At 38.0% G+C, this 23,876-nt stretch overlaps 1 protein-coding gene across 2 annotated transcripts in view; it reads right to left on the bottom strand.

Annotated features, from left to right (window-relative positions):
- INO80 (INO80 complex ATPase subunit) overlaps positions 1-23,876 on the bottom strand; it is a 65,759-nt gene that overhangs the window by 2,426 nt on the left and 39,457 nt on the right. For both annotated transcript variants that reach the window (XM_050335534.1, XM_050335535.1), the window contains exons 26-35: positions 19,865-20,090; positions 14,324-14,451; positions 9,972-10,066; positions 7,104-7,176; positions 5,445-5,603; positions 4,061-4,163; positions 3,416-3,504; positions 2,432-2,587; positions 1,248-1,407; positions 212-421 (exon numbers count right to left, since the gene is read on the bottom strand). In XM_050335534.1, coding sequence (XP_050191491.1) covers positions 212-421; positions 1,248-1,407; positions 2,432-2,587; positions 3,416-3,504; positions 4,061-4,163; positions 5,445-5,603; positions 7,104-7,176; positions 9,972-10,066; positions 14,324-14,451; positions 19,865-20,090 — 1,399 coding nt within the window. The remainder of the gene's footprint in view (positions 1-211; positions 422-1,247; positions 1,408-2,431; positions 2,588-3,415; positions 3,505-4,060; positions 4,164-5,444; positions 5,604-7,103; positions 7,177-9,971; positions 10,067-14,323; positions 14,452-19,864; positions 20,091-23,876) is intronic.

The raw sequence follows: 23,876 nt of genomic DNA, 5'->3' as shown, positions 1-23,876 counted from the left end.
ACCCAAGGTCATCTGCGGTGAGAATGGCTCCCCCTCAGACACTTATCATGTCACACTGTGTATTGCCTGGACCTCAGAATAGAACGGATGAGCAATACCAACAACACAACAGTTTTAATCTCTTTTTTGACAGGTTGTAAAGATGCAACCACCCAAACTCATGTGGTTGGTTCTGCTGTGGGTAGTGTGCTGCTGCCCCTTCCCCACATACCTTTAGAGACGTTGTATCCGTACGCTGCGTACGCCGCTGCAGAGGCGGCTGCTGCCCCGGCTTTGGCACCTGCCATCGCAGCTGCACTTCCTGCTATTGACTTCCGGCTCCTGCCTTTCCCAGTGCTGGCTTTAGATCCACCTTTAGGACGACCCCGGCTTCGACTTGACTGGCCTCTACCAGTCAGAGATGCATCTTGCACTGAAACACCTGAACAAGAAAATGATGCTAAATCAGTAACTGCTATAGCATTTCATGTGACTCACAAGTGAGAGCAGCATCAAAACCGCCTACTAGTTACATTAATACTGTTCCTATTAACTGATGTGTTACATTTACATTAACAGCAACACTGTAGCAAGCAGTGATCCCATAAAAAGAAATTATTTATACAAAACTTCACTCTTCAGTAAAAACACCTTATTAACTGCTTGCCATTATTATGAATCTAACCCACAAACAGGTTGAGGATCCTGAGTTCTACTTCAGGATCATGAATTTTCTTAGCTGAAGATAGAGATGCAATTTCTTCCATGTGCTGTCTCTGAAGAAACTATTCAAGAACTATGGTTCTACCTATTTTACTGTAGAAAACTATGGTAGTTAAAACCACTTGCCATTATTTCAAATGACATTGCATTTAAAAAAATTGCTTCAATTACACGCTGGAGATAGAGAACTGATTATTAACCCAACAGCAAATTCAAGGAAAAGCTTAGAGATCAATAGTTCTATGGCTGTCTGCAATTTGGTAACATAAACATAATGGAAGGACAGCCCTCTGTAAGACAGACACAATGGACAAAACTTTTTGAAGTAACTAACACAGAAAAGAGGTAAGTGTGGTGAATGACAGACTATGGACAGATTTCCTATCAAATCATAAGTAATTTCTCAATGAAAAGGCAATCCCCCCACCCCCCAAATTTTGCCAACCATACATTATATTTGGTTAAAATGCAGAAAACATACCGTTCACCCATGCAAAGTCAAGGTTTAATAAATGTTAGTAGCATATCAAGGCAAGAGTACTGACCATTCACGGTATCTGAAACCGAACCAGTAATGGAAGCAGGAGAATTTGTTGCCCTTGACTGAGGTGCTGAAGAAGCTGGATCATCCACAATCACAAGCATATCGTTACTGCTCTCATCCGGAGGGATAGAGCCCATATGTAATTCACTGCTGATGGATATCTAAACGTGAGAGAACAAAGCCATTAGCTTACAAAAATAGTAAGATCTTCAAAAGATACTGGTACTTGTTCTTTCCTATTTTCTCTAGAATAGCAGCATGAGAATGAGATGTCATCTGCCTGACCACACCACACCCTACATGCTGAGCAAGAAAGACCTCCAGGAGCCACTTAACTTCAATTCATGAAAATTCATGTTAAGAAGCAAATGGCTAATGGGCTCAGCAGAGATTTAAGTAAATTGTTATTCAACTGCATGTCTTCAACTACAAAAGACAAAATAGGATTCTTAACTCACTACTACCACTAATAAAAATCTTGATCAGTAAGGGAACAAGGCAACACAGAAATCTTAATGGGCAGGGCATAGAACAAAATACATTTGCTGCTAAAACCAGTTTGCAATTTGTTACACAAAGATGAAGGAAAATAAGATGTGTGCCTCTGAGAATTTAAATTCCAGAGAAACAACCCCACACTAATACAGAACCTGAAGCAAGGAAGGAAGCAGAGAAGGAGATGCAGATGGGACTAATGAGGGGTACTTATAAGGAAACTGAATGTCAAGAATCTATTTGAGGGATACTGTTTGGTTCACAAGCAGTGTCCTTGCTATGGAAGATACTAGTATGGGAGAAGGTACATGGTCATAAATGTGAGCATGACAAAGGCATGAAAAAGGGACAAGAAAGTAAATGACACTGCAGGTAGGAATTGAAAAATTTCAGGGGCTGAATGAGAGGAAGTCAGGCTGTGAACTCACTGTAAAAAAGGGAGGCAGAGAGTGAAGGAGTAGGGGAATAATGGAATGTCAAATAACATGAGGACCTGTAAGGCAGCTTACTAGCAGCTGTTACATATTCAACAAACTATTTTCCTTTCTTTCCATGGTTCACCTTTAAGACACATGACTTCCCCACGCACTCCAAGTTCTACAATGGCTAAAATAACAGAAAGTAAGAATCCTACAGGATGTAAGGCCACAACCAAAACAGTAAACAAGTTAAAGCAGCAGTGAATCTTACCTCACTGAAAGGACTGGGCATGGCAGAGTCTACACTAATGAAAGAGTCATCCCCATCAGCAGACAGGTTGGAGTTATCGGCTGAGGGGACAAATGGGATCACAAGGTTCATGCCCTCTTTCTTTCTCTTCCCATCCAACTCATCTTCCTTCTTCTTCTGAAATGAATAAAATAATACCAGAAATGAAACAGATGTTAAAATAGAAGAATGGGAATAAACAACCCAAAACCTTAAAATCTAGTGCAGTATTTTAACTCAAGGTATGCCACATCCAGAATTTCTCAAAACAAGTTTCTGAAGGACATGGTAACAGATTCCTTAAATGCTTTAGATTTAAGTAAAGTTTTGTTTGTTTTTCTTCATGAAACAGCTGGAATTACAGAGGATTAGTCTTATAGAATTATTTCGATTTCCAGTACCTTCTGGAGTGAGCTTGAAATTCTTTATCATTACACAAAATTCCAATTAATTAATGCAAAGCCTCCATATCTCAAAAATTCAAATTTTTCATAAACTAGTTTTAATGATGCTTTTTAAACAAGCTGATCTGCCCTTGTTCCACAGAAGCCTCATATCTGCATTTGGTGCTTTCTTTACATTGCCTTTTTGTCCTTGTAGGAAAAAATCTTGATTAAGTCACCATTTAACACCATAGAATGGTCAGCCGATCATTTTGTTTTTTCAAGCATGAGTCCTCAAATTGTTGTCTATAGACTACTGGTGACTGACAGTGTTATTTGGATATGCAGCACTTCCTTATTTTTGAAGTTGCTAATGATTAAAAGACAGGTAACTATGCATTAGTTATCTTGTAATATCCCTCTTCAGTGTAGGGAACTGACACAGATGGACTTTCAATGGTGAAGGGAAGAGGGCTTTACTCATTAGACTGCCTGGGTATAAAATGTTTCCACATCACATAATAGTGATCCTGAAGCTCTTCTGGTTCTATCACTGACACAGGCGACCTCTGCCTCAAAGTACCTTTTCAGCATATTTTTCCCTTTTACGTTTACGTTCCTTCACACGATTTGTTTCTTCCTGCTGTCGTTTCTCTTCTTGACGCTGACGCACTGTTGGAAAAGAAACACAAAACTGCCACCACTGGAAAGATATTTCATATTCTTTCATGAATCTTACAAGAAATTCTAGTTCTAACAGAAGTGGGAAGAAAAGTCAGTTGTATTACAACTAAAACACACTGAAAACACGACTGTATTAAAACTATTTGTTTCCAAATTACTAAAAAGTCTTACAGCAAAATTCTTCCTGTGTACCTCTAATACAGCTTCAAAAATATGATGAAATACAGCATTTCACTAATACTTTTCTTGTCGAGACCTACATAATTCTTGTCAAAGCTCTGTCATCCAGGAACAATGTAATGATCCTGAATGAGTGCCAATAAAAACTTTATCACATCATCAGGTCTCCTTTTGCACAACATCATTATTCAGCTCAAAAGTGATATAAAACGAGCTTGTACTAAGAAGAGTTGGCAATACAAAAAGAGACAGGAAACACAAGTTGTTATCAGCAACTAAATGTGTTTGTAGAGATAAAACCAGAGATTTCATAAGGTAATGAAGTGGAATATGGGGAAAATGCTGAAACACCAATTTCACATACATTTCTTTTCTAGTTCCTCATCATCCAGCAGAAGGCTGACCACCTCCTTTGGCTTCAAGGTGTCAGGTTTGAAATTGCCACCTGAAATCACCATTCGTTGGATCTAGAAGGTAAAAAACAAGAGAGAAATAAAAGGAAAAATTAGTCAAAGCAGCCATCAACCATTCTCACTACCCATCACTGAAAGCCAGTTGCAAAAAACATGCATCTCAGAGATGCAAGTCAGAGATGACCCAATTTCTCTATCATACCTATATCTATCAAAGTTAGTACCAAAATTTCAGAGAAGATTTATTAAGAGTATAATTAAGAGTTTAAAAATACGAAGAGCAACTGAGATAGAGAGCAGAAAATTACCCTCCCTTTCGCAAAGTTGCACTTTTTCTGAAACAGCATGTAATAAACTACAAATGATAAAAGTATTAATATACTGCTGAACAAAAACAGTCCTGTCAGGCATAATTTACCCATTCATTTTTCAAGTAAACCGCACAGAGGATCATACAGATCACATTCTTAAAGAGTGCAATATTTTTAATCTCCTTGACTGAAAACTGTATCTCCATACTGAGTCCATGTCACAGTTTAAACAATTCACTCAACCTCTTATTACTACAACTAGGCTTAAAAGAAACAAACAACAAAGAAGAGTTGTAACTTAGCAGAAGAGGACAAGCTTTAACACAAGGCAATTTCAATTATCTGGATCACCAACAAGAGGACTGCACTTAATTTTCAGGTTGAGATCAGGCAACTCTAGTGCAGTATCCCAGAGAAAACAGTACATATCAACAAGGGAAATATGAATGCATTCAATTGCTGCAACACATGAGCAGCATCTAAGTAACAGAAAAGCTAAAAAAAACCCCAAGCACACAAAACATCTGAATGCTATATACAGTACACCTACTGCTACTGAAAAAAGTGAATCTCCCTAATTTTTTTCTTGCCAGTGAAGTGCCATGAGGTCTAAAGTTCCTAATACACCTACTGCTTGATGCTGCAGGACACTGAGGTCTTCTGGCAACCCTCACACCTCAAATAATTTTCACTTAATTGCCTTTCAAATGTCGTGGTTTTTTTTCTTTAAATCAGCTGTTGTGTAACATGAGAGGAATCAGTAACTCTGACACAGAAAAGACAGAAGCTCTAGTATTAATGAAGCCTGAACAGTTTCACTGTAATAATTACCTTCTTTCCAGTTCATATAATGTAACTGGAATGCTTTTGTGTGGGACACAGATTTGTTTATTTGAACACACTCCCTTTTGCCTTCTCTTCTGCCTCCCTGCGGATACTTTTTCTGTTTATTTACTCACATTGATATGTGCTTTCTGATACCATTTCTGTAACTTTTCGTTCCAGCTGATTTCTTTATTCCTACCTCACTCTTTTCCTTTGCCCTTTGTAAGATGCGCTCCTCAATGGTGCCTTTGCATATCAACCGGTACACAGTGACCTGTTTTGTTTGACCCAGCCTGTGTGCCCGGTCCATGGCTTGTTGGTCTACTGTTGGGTTCCAATCACTGTCGTAGAAAATTACCTGCAAGTGAACACCAGAAAGGATTAAATAAAAACATACATTCAGAGCACCCGCTGATTAAACAAACAAAAATCCAATATACCCCTAACATAAAAGTTCGATCATACATTCTTACAGAATTACAGCCCCACTGTAGGTTGTATTAACCTAGCTTTGCCCAGTCCTATGAAGACTTTTCCACTGTGTTTCAGGTGAATTCAAAAACTAACTGACACTGTGAATGTTTTCACCTTCCACAGACTGTCTTTAGTATCTTCTTCAATAAACCTGCTCTTTGGAGGCACAAAATTCCTAAGTTTGTCATCACATTAAATTACTTTCTTGCAATTAATTATAGACCAACCACATCATGAACCAATTTTAGTCTTACCTTAAGAAGAAAAAGCCCATCACATTAGAACTTTATGCAAAAAGTAATACTCCATTTTTTGTATTTCAAACCTAGATAAAGTCTAGTCTAGTCCAACACTTCTTAGATAGACTTCTTTTACTCTAGAAAACTGAAATGTCACATTACGTTCATACTGCCCTATCACTCCAACATTACTTTATGCACAATAAATATACAAATCAAAAGTATTTTAAAACATTTTAGGCAGAAAAGTATTAAGAAAATTACAAAAAATGCTCATGCAAGGAGCTTGCCTGAGCTTCCATCTGTTTATTTCCTCCATTCAAGCAACTGCAATCGAGACAATTTTTCCATCCTGAAAATCCTACAAATACTTGCTTTCTTCTGATTTGAGTGTTAGCGAGATATGATGGGATATTTTTTAAAAAATTACATAATATTTTTTCATCCAGAGATCTTTGGTTTTGTCTGACTAAGGACTTGGGCTTGAGTCTGCACACACACAAGGTATGGGTTAGAAGAACAAGAATAGCTGTTATTGAAAAGATGAATGGTTCATCAGTATTCTTTCCCTACTGCTTAGTGGCAGCTGTTACAGAGTGCAAAGCCTTGCCATTCACCTAAATTGGTATGGCTTTACACCTCTGGTGAGTCGGGGGGAAGAAATTTATCCTTCCTGAGCAGCCAATATTCAAATACAAATGGCTTCATATTTTTAGAGGCATTGTTTCATTCTTCTGTGCACAGAAAAAGAGGGCAACCAATACCAGTTCCACTGGTTCCTTTGCAAATGAGCCTTAGGAGCAAACAGTCATTCACAAACTGAATGTTATTTCATGTAAGAGTCATTTGCATCTACAGACTCCTTCAGTCATCCAACTCCTTTCTAGACTCTAAGATTAAAGTATGTGGGGAGAAGGAAGAAACTTCCAACTGAAACCAAAAACTGCACCAAAATGTCCAATATTCTACAAGTCTATCACTAAGATAATGTTATGTTGTAAAGAATAGCAAAGTAATCAAGGCTATGCAATTTCATGTAGTTAATGGCAGTACTAAAAATATTGATCAGGATGGGCAAGAGAGTGCCAACTTTCACACAAAAAAGACTGACTTTCCTACATAAACTGTTACCAAATTTCACCTACCGTATCTGCAGCTGTAAGGTTAATGCCCAAGCCTCCAGCTCTTGTACTTAACAGGAACACAAAAATATCATTCCTGTAGAGGAAAGAGATTGAACCCCATTATTTTGTGCAATAAATAACCACAGAAGTAATTCTTTTGATCCATATGAAATGATCAGGGCTATTTTATTACTTCAACGCTTCAGAACATTTTGTGGTGTTCATTTATGGTCAAGGAAAAAAACACGAAAGAGTGAGTTAATCTACAAATGAGGACTGTCTGAACATACAAACATTCAATCTGCAATAGCAGTTTATTAATCTGTATCAAAACAAACCAGGGCTTGTTTATCTTGCCCACACTGGTAATTAAGATTTCATATGGACAAAGAACAATTTATTGTTTCACAGAACTGACCCGATGTTAAAAAAATCTTGCCTTAACAATGCTCAACTGATAAAAGGAAAAGAAAAATAAATGCCAAAACTGTATGATGTAAATTTTGTTCTAAATTTGGTGCTTTGAACAGAATAAACAAGGAGACAGGTCTATATGTAGCATGACCAAGTACTAATGAAAACTCAAGTGGTAACAGCAAAATCAAAGTTTCGGCTAAGGTTGAGACCCATACTAGTAACTCTGGAGGGTCAGCAGTATTTAACTGTTCAACACCATATGGATCTGTGAACAGGCTGACACAAAGCAGACAATACACTAGTAATGACTCCAAAGATGTTAACATACTGCCCTTCAAAAGTGAGAGCAAGGCTCTTTGCTTAAGAGAAGACAGTCTGCAATGCCACATCCTTATGGTATTATGATGTCTGAAAAACTTAGCAAAAGCAAAATCAGTAAAGCACCAGCAATTCCTGTTGAATGAGCAGTTTGGGACATATCTTTCCTAACTATGTGTAGGTAGTATCCTTGTAAGTCCACTCATCAAATCTAAAGGGTCTTTCTTGCCCTCCCTGGAGGAAGCGTGGGTAGGATCACCGGTTGTTATGCATATGCCAGTACAACTCAACAAACATGAAGAAACTACGGGTTTTGGAATCCACATCCTTGAAGGTCAAGTACAGCTGACTATTTTCTCACAACTCAAACTTCAAGACATTCTCAAGTAGCTGGTGGGGCTGCATCATAAAAACGGACCTCAAAGAACCTGTTCCGATCTAAGATAAGATTTTGCCACAGAAATTGCGAAAAGACAACCAAATCACTACGAAAACTGTGAATTAGCACACACACAAACCCACCAGAAACTCTAATATTAGAAATAGAAGGTTTCTGGCATTCTAAAACTTAAGGGTACCAAAATTTACCCGATATGTGGACAGCTGGGAGGAACTAAAGCCAAACTGTCAATCTTCAGACTTTATCTGGAGGTATAAAAAGCCAAAGGAGTCAATAGGTGCCTCTCTGTGCTGTAAGTAATCCTCGGCCAGGAAATCTTTTCACTCTTGTAACAATAGTGGAACCTGCATATAGGCAGTCACCTGAACATCCAGCTGTGAAACGCTTCTGGAAATGCCATATTGGAGGGTAAGTGGACACAGCCACAGATTACGAGAACAAATTATCATCCCATAGCTATATATTTTCAACACCTTGCTAGGATATACTGCTGGATAGTTTAGTTTCAGTCAGGCTTTTCTTCCTGGAAATATTTCTCATAAGTAAATCATGTGTAAGAGGAACTCAACTAATGTTTTAATAGGAATTCTTGTTTAGACTGGCTGACCTATATTTCAAGGGGATTTCCTACTGTTATTTTTTTTTCTTCAGTTGTTTTATTTATGAATAAAACCAAATTCTGTTCATTAATAGAACGGGGTTTTTTCGCTTCATTTGGTTAAAGGATCTTACAGAAGGAAGAGTCGGGATTCCAGGAGGACATAATAACCTGCAAGGAACTTGTTTCTGACACCTGGAAACAGGCAGAAAGGTACTGCATGGTCCTCTCCTTCAGGTATTCGGCACATGTTCATGTTTTATCACTCTGAGGAGTTCACTAGAAGACTCATCACTGCAACACAGTCCTTCAGGTCTTTAAGCCCCATGAACCAGTGAACTGAAAGGCCTTGACTCCTATGTTCAGCTATGATACTTTGGGACCACTGATGCAAGGAACTTTAGTCTACAATGCTGCTTTCACCCTCCAGTAAGCACCTATATGAACCTAACTCCTCTGAAAAAGGAAAGTGACTTCTTACAAGCTCACTTAACATTCAGGTAGGATAATCTTGTCTGTGAACTACCATACCAAAGTAATATTGTATCAAGACGCATCTCATGATTCAAAGGAAACTTAATAACCATAAACTCAATCATTATAAATCATGTACCATAATGTGCTTATAAAAATTGCCAGAATCCATTTTGGTTTACTAAATGAAAAACATTACCCTTCTTTCTAGCTAATAAAATCCCCATTTTATCTTCTATATATTAAGGTTTCTTAGTACGACATGGTTAAATGTTTGTTTTGCAGAAAACTAGGTCACTTTCAATACTTTACATAGGCAAGATTTTCAATCTCATCTTTACAATGTCAATTGTCAGAGTATTTAATAACCACTGAACATTTGCTACCTCTCTACTGAACCTCTTCATGAGCAACAGCCTATTTGGATTGGCAAGAAGGACAACAGATGACTACACTAAAATTGCTTTCAACACCCTTTCACAGATAAATTCCTAAATACAACTGGATTCACATCAACAGCAGTGACTACTGGTCAGAACCACGTAGAAACTGCTTCAGATAAATGAGGTCAATTTGATATCAGGAAAGGTAAGTGCAGATTTCACTTATTTCCATTACATCTTATGCCAGCTTTCTATGTACACGCATTTTAGCACAAACACACCTTGTAAAAATACATTACCTGTTCTGAAAATCTGCTACCATGTCCCTTCGTTCAGAAATCTTTGAAGAACCATCCAATCTCATGTAGGTATGTTTCCTATAAACCATGTATTCCTGCAAAGAACATACACCAGAAAAATACAGTTGCTCTTGAAACTGTTCAATCTTGATTCTTCCAGAAAAAAAAGCCCAAAACACAACAAAAGCAGAATTGCTACTTAAAATAATAAATTCCCTCATGTCATTAACAAATGTGTTGTAAGCAATCTTATGTAAGCAATACTTGGTAATTATACAATTCATAAATTAAAGCTACTCAATCATATGTCAGCTCTTGCATTGCATGTAAGAGAGAAATTACAATGTCAGCTCAGAGTTGGGGATATGTTTGCTGCACAGACAGTGTGATGGTACATGCCTTTTCCTATAAACAAATAAGTAAACAAAAATCATTAAAATGCGAAGTTTGTTTTCACAGAGCATAAATTTTTACTAAATTTCAACCTTTCAATGTGCAAGCAAACCTTCCCAAACAAACCAACTGCACCTGCTCCCTGCGGATTTTATACCATTTGAGTAGTGTTTTTCAAACTTCAGTGCTGTACTCTAATGTCTGTCCAGGCTTTATTTCACCAGTAAAGAGCCTGTAAATCTCACCACATAGAAGAACACTTGGAACATTACACTGGTGTGTCAGCCCACAGCCCATGCCAAGCAGCAGAACTGAAACCATTGCCTGAGACACAAGTCAAATGGCATCAACCAGGAATGCTACAGGCAAAGGCTTTTTCCAACAAGAGACTTTTTTCATGCATACAAAGCTCTTAAAGCTATATAAATATCCACAATTTCTCCAGAAAGATACCCTCCGGGATATTTGAACAACGTGATCCTTGCTGACTGAGGAGATGCAACACCTACTGGTTACATTAGCTATGTTTAACCCTACTGGTGCATGAGTCTTTTTGAGATGCTGTGAGTGCAAATGAAGACAGAAAGGAGCAGATGATGCTTTAGCACCAAGTAGTATTGGATTCATCTTGCTCCAGACACAGAACTGATGCATTGTGAGAAAACATGGCAGTGCTTGCACTCTAATAAACCTTCTGACAGTACCATGCTCAGTTATCCTATCCTTCAGCGCTCCCGATCCTTTTTTGTTCTGCTTCACTACTGCAGAAATAACGAAAGAGCTGCTGCAGTATAAGGAACCTGAGAAAAAGACTGCTGCAGTGGAAGCAAACTTCAGTGTAAGGCAGATGAGAGAGAAAAACAGGTAAATAAAATAGTGTGGAAATGTCCAAAGCCACACTTTAACCCTACAAAACAGAGCTCATGGCTAGTATGATTTCTGGAGTACAACAGTAGAAGTTCAAAGCAGACAACAGCTACTTCATCATGCAGACAAACAAGCCCTAATTTACTATCGATTTATTCCATTTTTATGACAGGTTTCAGTCACCAACTAAAACCAGAGAGAGACAGTTGTCAGTTAGGTACTATGTCACTTTTTCTCCAGATTTGATCAATCTTTCTTCTATTATCACAACAACCTTTTCCTTTAATTTCTTTGTTACTGTCTTTATCTGCCTCTATGATAACGCAAAGTCTGAACGTCTTGATTTAGTCTTCTCTCATCTATTAACCTTCTCATTATCTGTCTTCTAAACAAACTTCAGCACAAAAAGAAAGCAAATTCTTTCACTCCGTCAGGTACATTTATCCTTATTCCAGACTTCAGACATTTCCACTAAGGCACAAAGTACAAAAGAATAAGCTATTCTACACCTGCAATACTGGTATTTACAGGCTGTTCCCCAGCTCTGCAAAATAGCTTACTACTTTAGCCTTTAGCTAATCATCTAACAGGTTCTGGTCTGCCTCCATACACCTTTCTTTGATCAAGACAGATACTTCACAGTAGTTTAACAGTACTCATATGAAACATCCTTTTTTGGGGGGAATTGGTTTTGTCCAGTACTTTCCCAAATATTAACAGTACAATCTTTCAATTCAGAAAAAAAAAAAAGAACAAAAAAGGTCACATGCAATTCGTATTACACTTCTCATCAGTTCAGTGCTTTGATCACTCACAAAAATGGCATGTTTTCATCTAAAGAGAGAACTCTGACAGCAAAGAAACTCTTTAAGGAGTAATACACCTGGTCTCTACTGTAATTGTGGAAGGCACTTGATGACTGCTCATTTTCTAGTTCCCACAAGGAGTGATGGAGTGGGGTGGGGGAAGCCTCTCAGGGAGACTTCAGTCCCATACAGAGATCCTTATATTAGACCTGCTTGAAAAATCTGCCAATCTTGTTTAGTGTAAGGGGTCACCAAGCAACCAGAATCTAAGAAAAATAATGAAAGTGGCCCTTGCAACAGAGTACCTATACAGGAAATGAACAACACATGACAATCCAAGTACCATTAAAAATGCAGTGCTCCTAAAGCCAGTGCTCCTCTGGGCTTCCACACTAATACTAATACTTTCTCAGAAACTATAAAGTGTTTTCCCTTCACGTTATTTCATAGTCCAAATTAAGCACCCTTATGTTTTAACACAACTAATAAACTTTTGGTAAAATAGAACTAATACTTCATAACTAATTTTACTTCATGCAGAATATAATTTCACCTCTCATCTCATGAATGCAACCTAAGTGCCACTGAAATCATGGACAATTACTCTCATAGGAGAAAGCAATCATGTCAAGAAAAACAAAACAAAATGTCAAGAAAAACAAAACAATCTTAAAAAGTATCTTATCTTAAAAATAATTCTCCTCTTTGTATTTATATCTGCCATTTTATAATGACTGAACTAAGCAGCAGCTCTTCAGCTGAAGCTACATCAAACAAACTTTGTAAACAACATGCTTTGTGCTCTCTGCCCTGCGAAGATTAGGTCAGTATAATGTTATAGCAGTTACATCAGCGCAGTACAAATACTGCTGAAAAAAAAAGACATCTAGTGTTTTTTCATACTCAGGTAGGCAGATGGGATGTATTTTGGTATCTCAGGCAAGGAAAAATATCTACAGATACATGACTTTTGCGAGGATTTTCTTACAAATTGAGTCATTACTTGATTTTTAGTTTGCTTAACTTCAGCTTCTGTTACTTGGGTGGGGAGGAAGGAAAACAGAGGACTTAGTACACGGCTTATTTGGGTAATAAAACCCAACAAAAGAAGTTGAGCATTCAGAAGGTGGAACAGCAAAATGATGTGATCACAAGGCTTTAAAACAGAACGCTAAGAGAAAAGACAGGAGCACTGAACACTCAGCTTTATGAGCTTCGTGGTGTAATGCCAGGTGTCAACAAACCTACAGCATGTCCCACGTTTGCCAAAAAAAGAGGCATACAAAGCAATGCTGGGCAAAGTGCCAAAACACAGAATTGCAACCATGTAAGTTCTGTTTTTCCTCACAGCAGCAAAAACAAAATTCAGCTTGTGATTTGTTATTGAACTATTAACTGCTGACCTTAAAATGCACTCCTGTTCATACAGAACTCATGACTTAGGCAGCTATTGATTCACGCTTCTCACATTTTCTCTTCAGTTTATTGTGGAGAAGACAGTATCCCTAGCTTTGGTGGTATGGCTGCTCAACAAATACTGACTTTTTTTTTCTTCAGAGGCAGACTGACTGTATTTAAATAATGAGTAATGACTTAATTCCTAATTTATTTCCTATTGTATGTGCCAGAGAACCTCAATGTTTACCAAACTTCTGCAGAGGAACAGGATGATAGAGGGAAACAGTAAAAGTCTGTGAAATTACAAGCAACATAAACAGTGTAGAATTAATCACTGTTCTCCCTCTTCCTTCCACTAAACGGACATGTGAACATCAAATGAAAACAGAATGAAGCAGTTCAAAACTAGCAAAAGAGAATAATTAAGCCATGCAACCCCTTGCCACAGGGCAGTGCAAATGTCAACACCTACCAATGTGTCAAGATGCAACTGAACAATTTCATGGAGAATCCATGTTGGATTAACTGAATATACAGGAGGCACATTTAGCTCAGAAAGCCCTTGAGCTGCAAACTGCTGGAGACTGAGCGACTAATTGTGAAGCACCACTATTCTTGTATATTTTCCCCACACCATCTGCTGTTATACACTGGTATAGAGCGTATCCCAGTGTATAAATGTTTTACACTATAACACTAGGTTGGACCTTAGGTCTAACTTTGTATGGCAGTTCTTATATTCTTGTATTAATGCATGTATTGGGTATCCTACAGTTATAGCAATTTTATGTCAGGTTTGCCGCATCCAAATTGCAGTACTGTCTCCAAAACACTGTTGCTAAATCTCCATCCTCAAAATTTGCCTTCTGTAAGCTATAGCTCTCCTACCTCTAATAAGTCAATCATCCTCGTCATCTGGGAATAAATAAGAACTCGGTGTCCTTGAGATTTCAGCCGTGTCAACAGAAGATCAAGAGCATGAAGTTTTCCACTGTCAGTGATCAGACTCTCTTTGTCTAAAAAGAAATAGAAGAAAAGCAGGTAACCAATGAAACAAAATCAGATACATGCAACAAGTAAACTTCTAAAATTTCCTGGTACTTCACTGCATTATAATCCCTAAAGTAATGAGGTGTGATGGAAAAAACTGCAATATCCCTTCTGGCAGACACTTAAAATCACACTGCTGATTATACATATATATAAACTGTTTATAATATATATATATACACACACACAAACAATAACTTCTGTTTGCTGGAACAGGAGCATATAGATATACCCACCTGGCAAAATCTCATCACAAATTGATCTCCTGACAAGTACGGACTAAATCATTCTTTTTGGACAGCCATTTCCCTCATCTAAGGATTTATTTTGACAAGAGCAATATGCCTTGACACTTAAAGAAATGTTTTCCACTTCACATGTGAAAATGCTGTCCTTTGCACATTTGCTGCTACCTGCTGCTAATCTGTAGATCTATCCTCCACAGATCAAACCCCTCACCAACACAAAAAGTGAAAAATAGTTCTCTAGGTCACTGTAAAATAACAATCCCCTCATAGCACAGCCTTTTCTTCTTCTTCCCTGCCCTCCGGGTTTTGGGGTTTTTTTTGCTTTTCTTTTGTTTTGTTTAAGAAATATTTCCAGAAGGTAAACTTTTCAGTCACTTCAGATTTTATACTTCATGTCCTCTCTGCTTCAGCACTGCTCATGAAGTGTTTTTCAGGAAGGAGATCTTCCTGTTTGTACATTCTGTACGTAAACTTCAGTAAACAATACATTACTGTTGAAAGAGGATGAAGAGAAATTTTCTTCCAAAAAATTATCTGTTGGAAGGCCATCGATGCTTCTTTATTCTTTTGGATGTCTGAACTTAGGTTTACAGCCAAAACGGAAAGCTGGTAACTGCAGATGGTGCAGGCTAGTACAGAACCCAAGTATTTTCAACATGTCTAGCAGGTAACACTTCTGCACACTTCTTGCTGCACAGAACAAATTAACTCATGGGCTGAAGAAAATTCAGCTTTCTCTAAGGCAATTAACTGTCTTGCTCAATGTCCCAGTTGAAAAAAAAAGTTATATACAAAAATTGTTCCACCTGACCACCATGCATTTTAATACAGGTTCATACTAGTGGAACAGAGGAGTACAGATCACTCGACAGCACTCCTAAATCTTAGAAGCATGGCAGGGAATACAGTTCCTAAGTACCCAAGTGATACGCTGTGCAATGATATGGCATAATTTCAATTATTTGTGGAGTAACTGGCACTACTCAAGGTTCTTCTGTTGGACAAAGGTTTTTAAAAACAGAAGAGAACTTTATAATGGCAGAGAAAGGCACAGTACCCAGCAACTTGCTGAAACTGTAAAAACGAGGCAGCTTCTCTCTTATCCTTCCAATAGTGAAGAAAAACTAGTCAGCACTAGTCACTGTTACCCAGAAAGATGGTGGATTCTTGTCACTATAGTATTTTAATCATGTTCTCTTCCAAAAATATCCTTTAGCTTAAATATAAATAACGGACTTGATGCTGGAATTAGTGGGATCTACATTAGGACATTAGAAGATGCAGCCTACAGTCTCCATTCTGAAATTAAAATGTGAGTTTGAGTACCATTTAAAATTAGTAGCTACTCCATTTGCACTCTAAGTCAAAGCTGTGAATGCCCTCTCCTTTGGTAATTTCACAGCCATGCACCTGCAGGTCACTAGCTAACAACCCAAGACTAGAGAGGTCTGCTCTTTCTTGCTTGTCTGCCTATCTAGTCACTGTTTTTTTCTCCCATTAGCAACTACCTTAGGGAATTCATTAGCTGGAGAGCCAAGCCGAGAAGATACTGTAAGGAAAACTCAAGCCCACACATCAGGCTGGCATTGTTCTAAGCGCAGAATAACGTATAATAGTGCACTCATCTCTAGGACAGGACTTGGTCTCATTTACATATAAATCGTTAACAGTTTCATGCATTCTTCTGAGAAAAACCAGATTTTAGACTTAGGTAGTTAACCAAAATAGAAATGACTTAGGGTTATTTGGTTTTAAAATGCATCTATGGAAGCAAAAAACTGCACAGTAGCAGTATTTACTCATTATACAACATGTTATTATTTCCTTTAAATCCATACAGCCATGACATTCTGCTTTTATTCTAATTGGTCAGCTTGCTATTTCAGAATGAATTGAGTGAAGCTACATGAAAAACCTAGATATACATGACAAGCTGACGTGATTATTAACCAAAAGCCATCTGAGTGGAAGAAACTCAGAGAACAAATAGGATCTGTTCAAAAGTCAGTCTCGACAGGATCAGATTAAGATATTAGCAAGTTTCCAAAAGAAAAATGCTACTGTTTTTCTCACAAAAGCATGAATAGGTAGAATTAAGCTTTGCTAACTGGAAATGATGCATGTCCTTTGCTGCTGGCTCCTGAGGTCCCCATTGTGTAAGTTACTATTTTTAAATAGCAATGAAATGCAAATTACAAGTAAAGAACTTAGTTGCAGATGGTCTGAAAAGTTACCAACTTTTTAACAGTTCATAACTCATCCAGTATCTCAGCAGCATAGCAGACTGCACTGGTGAGAAAGTTATTGGGGTTTTTTTAGGAATGCAAAACAATACTAGCAAAAAGAGATTTATCATCTCTGGAAGAGAAAACCATTTGTCTTTAAACTGGCACCTTTAAGCATGCTATCCTGATGCCATTGTGTTTTCCAAGATCAAATATTTTTGCATGCTGAAAGCCTGCCACCTAGTGCTTCAAAGGACACATTCTGAAAAGTGGTAACAGAAAATGTACTTTATTTCATGCCATCTTCAGAAAACACCATAATTATTCAAAAGAGGATAAAAAGAAGTGCCTTCAACCTCTAGATTCTCTCACTTCTATTTATAATTTTCTCTTAGTGTGGGTGAAAAAAAAGGCAAGCTACTTTTTTAAACGGGATATCCAAAATTTGCAATTCTACATGTTTTATTTTTAATGATCACGAACAACTTCCAATGAGAATGACCATGATTTTTTTTTTTTTTTAATAGCATGAAAGGAACTTCTAAAATTTTAAGTCAGTCAGGAGATAGAGATCCTGTACTTCACAACAAAGAGCTCTCCCTAGGACACAATTTTTGGGTTTTTCAACACTGTATGCAACAAACATGAAAAAGTAACCAGACCAAAAAGAAAGTAACTGTCAAATCACAATGTACAGCTTTCAGCCTGAAAAAAATCCCCACAATCCTGCCTCCAGCCATGCAGGGATATGGACATAAATTATCTACAAGGGGATACAGTGGGCCTGGGAAGAATGGTTACAAATGATTATGACTCAGAATAACCCTTGTCAGGAGTTCTAGCCGATGACTGTAGCTGGGCTAAGCGCTCTCTGGAGAATGAGAAAAAGTGCCTCTGGACATGCAAAAAGCAGAGGAAAGGGAGATAAAGCCTGGGTTCCAGTTGACACCCCTGGTTCCCCTCCCGACAGTCTGCACGGCACAATGGGGTCAGTGAGGAGCTAGCTGGCTCTCACAGTAAACAGCCTGCGAGGCCGGTGCTTTTTATCGATACTAAAAGGACTCAGACACTTCCTGCCATTTAATCCAGGACCATTTTTCTTTCAAAGAACAGGAAAAGCCTCAAGAGATTCCCACAGTGATCACAGCTGAGCCTGCTGCCAGGGTACTGGGAACACCGAGTCTGGGAGAGAACAGATCAGGGTTTAGGAGAGGGAGGTATCCCCTTTTCATCTCGTCACCTATTTTCCATAGAGCTTCACAGCTACCATTCCAATTGACACTTGTTAGACTTTAGCCTTGCAAACAGCTCCTTCAGCACATCAGTCACTTTCTGTAAGGCAACTGTGCCTACTTCTGCACGTATAAACACAGCTGTCCCGTTGTGGTTTGTGCCCTCTCTTCTTAGAGTAAGTTTGGATTTGAATGCTACTTTCCACCTAATTAAAACACAGCTGTACAAAACTACTTTTTCAACCCACCGTTAGCAACAACACTTCCCAAATTAAGCCAGCTTTACATAACACACTCATCCCAACCACCTTCTCAACCAAATTTGCTTGTACTTTGACAAGAATTTGCCTAACCTTGCACCTATTCACTCACTCCTGTAAGCTTCCTGTATCCCCTCTTTATTCCTCTAAAAATTTTTGCTGGTAACAAGGCCATCAGCTTAAAATGGAAGTCTTTTCAAGAGAATGCAGCCCTGTGTCTATTCTGCACTGGTTACTTTTCTTCATGTCTCTCTCCATGCCTTCTCCCTTAATTTATCCCTTCAATATTTCCTTTTTTTCTGCTATAGAGATTAATTTCCTGTTTTCAAATAATTAACAAACGATTAAAAGAATTTCTGAAGAAACTATAAAGTCATCAACTACCACTGACTATTAATCTAATGCAAGCTCACGAAAAAATGGTTCATCCATTACACAGATACAAACATGCATGCGCTTCAAATAACTCCACTTACGAGGTACCTTCTTAAACTGGACTGTAGCAAGCAAAAGGCCATTTTCCTTTTACTGTACTAACTTCCCCTGCCAAACATCCTTGACCCAAAAGGGTCTGGGAATAACTTCACATCTGGCAGTGTAAGCTGTTTTTCCTCTTGGCTATCTGTCAGATCTCTAGTACTTTGTGCAGAACTCTGCTCACTGCTCAGGACCATCTTCCGACAGCTAGAGCATGTCCGGCCAATGCAAGTCACTGCAGTACTCGGCAATCAAACTCTAGGAGATCTTGGATTACTTAAGTCTAATTCTAGGAAAAAATTAAGTACATTTACTTTACTGGTACACTCGTACTTTTTCCCACTTTACCAGGAAATATGAATAAGTCTTCTTTATTGCAACTGAAATTCAGTAAATCCCTCATGACTTGTTTTCCAGACAATTTCTTCTGACCTTGGTCCTCAAATCCATCCTTCTCAGGGTAGACTGCTACAAGTAATTTTAATCTCTTCACTAGGTAGACCAGTGAAGATCTCTCAGGACAATACAAAGATCTTCCAACACACTAGGATGCAAAGTATGACTGTAACTTCTCCTGCAACCTTCCTCTTTCCAATCTCAAAAAAGTATTTGGTTGTGAGAGGAGGCTGTGCAAGTCTACTAAGCAAGTCTATCTCTTTACAGTCATTTAGAGGGCTGCAAAGAGATGCTTGTAAGCATTAGAAAATTGTGTATTAGACTTTTTCGGTATCCATTGACATCTTTACTTCAGATAGAGGATGCAAAATCACAGTCTATTGTAAGATATCAGGGCTAACTTTCACTCAGAAGGGAAAACAAACAGCCATCCCCAATCCCTCAAAAAGCCCATAAGCTTAGCATAACCAAGCATAAATTACCCCCAAAGAGCAGATGTCCTTATTTATCTCATCTGTTCCATGACAACCTTCAAATTTACCTGGTATCCTGATAAAAGACCAGCCGTTCTGAGGTCTGATCCCTAACAGCCCTCCTGGATGCTCTGGGAAGAATTGGGAGCATTGCTTCAGCCAGTCAGCTGCTAGCTCAGGGGATCCATGGAGTACACACTGCTTTGCTTCAAGACTTCCTCCTTCCCTTAGTGCCCTGCGTTCGTATTCTGCACTTCGGTCATTGCAGTAGAACTCCAGTGGTACAGCTGTTACCTACAAGTAAAATAATAATAATCAATACTCTTGTTCAGCTTTCCCCTCATCCCCAAATTCCCAGTTCAGGTACCTTACCACTGGATCAAATTTGAGAAGTCAAATCATTAGTGAAATATACAAATGGAAACACAATCTTCGGCTGGGCTTAAAACAAGCGAAGATGCAACATCTCTCCACACCACAAAAACACCATGTGAAAAACCAGGTACAGAACACTTGCCTGTTAATAAACTGTGCCAATTCTTACACAACTAAGTGCAAAGCTGAAAGTAAAGAGTAATATCCTTTATTAAAGGATATAAAAAGAGAGCTGCACCTCTCCTTTTGCCAATACTTCTTTATTTGTTTATTTTTAGTTTTGCCCTTCACATTCAAGTATTTATCTCACTAGCCAAGATGGGATTTACATATCCTTAAGAGAAATTAGGAAGGAAAAAACAAATGGAAAAACACCTCTGTTTTGGAACAGCACATTTCTTGGGTTTTACAGCTGCTTTGAACAGAAGTGCTCTTTTTCTTGTGGCATTCTATGAATCCTATGCCCTATTAACTGTTTCAGTATATACAACCCAGCTGGACAGACCAGTGTTACAAACACAGGAACTGTAATTTCATGCCATGTGAGCTCTACTGGAATGACTCCACCAGTTTAACTCCCCCTGTTCTGTCCCATCCACCCAAATCTGTACAGAATGAAAAGTCCACATTAGCCAAACAGCTGTATTCCAATGGCTGTAAGGTCCTCCAGTAAAGTCTGTCCAGCAGACAAGGCTGTGCTTTGTACAGTCTAAGTTTTCCCTTATGTCGCCCTTACCATGGTAAGGAAGGACCACCAGAGGTGAAACTGAGCCATGGTACATAGCAGGACAGACTGCTCTGCTAGGTTTTTCTTCAGGTACTTCACCAAGAGTTAAATCATATGATCCAAAGCAAACACAATTGCAACACTTTCACACAAACAAATGCAGAACAATTCACTATCTAGCTGAAGAATCTCTCTCAAAAAAAAAAAAACAAAAACAAAACAACCTGCAGATTACCAACGTCTATCTTTTCTGAACATAAGTCTGTTTTGGGCCCACATTCTGGTGTATTTACATAATCTATTTATAACCAAGTTTACAAAAGGAAGCTAGTAGAAACTTTTACATACTATCTAGAGACTTAATAATGTATTGTAAACCCACACAGAAATGAAACTAAAATTTTACTATTAGACAATTAACCTTACAGCATAGGCTTGAAACAAAGAAATTCAAAATGCTGCGACAATTTCTACACCAGTATAAGAAGCTAATTTATCACTACTCTAGAAGACATCGTTGCTTTTATTTCAGAAGTACAATGAAAAAAATCTTCCATGTGAAATCATTAAAAGCATTGTCATGAATCCTAACAGTGTGCAAAATGACATTCCTTATGGGACTAGGAAACGCAGTGTAACAAATGAAAATGAACCAAGGAAATCAATCTTGTGAAAGTTTTCATATTTGAAAAAAGGCAGTGGGGCTGCATAGGAAAAACAGTACAGGAGACTGTAGAGTTTGATCATGAACAGTAGGCAGTGGAGTTTGTGCAGAATTAAGAAGGGGTGGGAATTAGTGTGATAATGGAACAACAGAAACATTAAACATAATAAAAGAACCATCTTTGTATTGCAGATGAAAATCTATGTATTTGAAGAGGGTTTCAATTTTTGATGCAGCTTACTCTAGTGTGACATAACTCCAACGTATTGAGAATAATATATAACATTATATCATGCAAATGAAAACATTTTAACAGATTAACTACATTATAAGCAATAAATAATTTAAATATCACCAGTTTTAAATGTTGCACGTTAGAAGTGTAGGGTGGAAGGGTAACCCATACCTCAGGACTGCCTGGTACCTTAGATTCTGGCTGTACATCCCTGAACATTTATCTTTGAGCTAACTTAAAGCAACAGGTATTAAAAAAGGTTTTCTATGTGGAAACCTGCGATCCAAACCTGTTCTACAGGAGCTCTTCTCATAGGAATAAATTAATCTCACAGAGACTTCTCTTTGCAAGGGCCAAACAATTGTTTAAACAAATTCATGAGCACAATGACAGTCCAGATTGGGGAGGAAAAAAAACCCAAACCAACAAAAAAGCATACAAAATATTTGCAGTAACAGTAAAACCATTGTTTTGCAAGATGTTGAGAGCTATTTTTAAACCAGGTATGCTTATGGGTCTATACACACAGCCACACGAAACACTGCAAAGTGAAAGGAACTGTGTTAAGACTTCGTACACATTTCCACCACCTAAAAGAGTTGTTGCTATCTTGTACTGCCACTTGCAGTCAAAGCATAGTTCTGACCTTTGTGAGAGAGGGCAAAATCCTCTCTCAAAATGCAAAAAATTCAAAATGCAGGCAGATTCTGTCACCTAAATACTGCTGTATACTGCAGATGATGGTACAGACTTAGGTTCTTGAAGAGGCACTATTCACCATCACATTTCAGTTCATATTTATACACTGAATAGATTGGAACGAGTACTCTTTCAAGCATAGACAACTTGCCATATTGATTCCCAGGACAGCCGTAGGGCAGGCAGCCACTACACACAAAACAGAGCAGACTAATTTTTGACATAGAAACATGCCTTATCTACTGAAATCAACATGGAGATTCATACACCAGGATTTTCACAAGAAAAACAAAGTCACTTCATAAGATTCTACAAGCTACTTTTCAGTAATGCCTCACCTAAAGGATGAGGTAGTAGGAGACAATCTACATACAAACTCCATGTGCCTCAGTGCAATTTCTACATTAACAAGAATTAATCTTCCTATGTAACCTGTGTAACACCTACTGACATCTGAGGACATGAGACTATTAAATGCAGACACATTTCTAGAGTTGAGTCCTGTATCTTTTACATGGCCTTACAAGAAAAAAACAACACATTTCTGAAACAGACCAAAAAAACCTTTCATTCAAACTTGTTCACTCTCCTCCCTATCCTTTTTTGTTATGGTGCAGTTTTTTAAAGTTTTTTTTCCCCCATGGATTTTTTTTGGTGTGGTTTTACTCATAACAAAGGGTTTAGTATACTAAACCTTCCTATGTCAACACATTATTGTCAAACTGATTGATTGCAAGACTCATGGTTCAGAAACACATCAAAAATACAATGTTAGTGATATATGAACGCACTGCCACCTTAAATTGCTTAATTTAGTTAGGGTAATTTTAGAATGCTTCCTGCATTTATCTCCATGCAAAGTTAACCTTTCAGACATTGTGAGATGCCCAAAATTACTTCTCACCCCAATTTGCCAGAGTGGCAGAAATCGACTGAAACTAAACCAAACAATAATACTTGAAAAGGAATGAATTAGTTCCTTAATGAGCATGCAAGATCCATCCTCCAAATTACCTTTTTTATGATTGAGACCTGTCTGTATTTAGGAAAATTGCCTGCATAGAAAGAAAATACTGACCCCCACTCCCACCTGATGCATAAACATACACTCCTATTTCTATCATTCGCTCCATTAACTTCCCAAAATTCATCATATGTCAAACAACAACAGAAGGCTATAGTTTCTGAGAATATATGTGCTCTTTCTGCTGCTTCAGGTCTTCTACACTCCTGCCAAAAGTTTCTAACAAGCATAAAATTAAGTCTTTGTATTCCTAGGAACAAAATCCCATGTCTACAGTTCATCATTTTTATATACCAGCCAAGCCAAAGCAGGTAACTTTAATTCATTAGAATAATGTCAGATACGATCTCTCCTCA

Source organism: Myiozetetes cayanensis, unplaced genomic scaffold, assembly GCF_022539395.1.
Source record: "Myiozetetes cayanensis isolate MyiCay16 unplaced genomic scaffold, myiCay2020 scf6-25, whole genome shotgun sequence".
In the NCBI taxonomy this organism is placed as follows: domain Eukaryota; kingdom Metazoa; phylum Chordata; class Aves; order Passeriformes; family Tyrannidae; genus Myiozetetes; species Myiozetetes cayanensis.
This window is presented reverse-complemented; position numbering and strand designations above follow the sequence as displayed.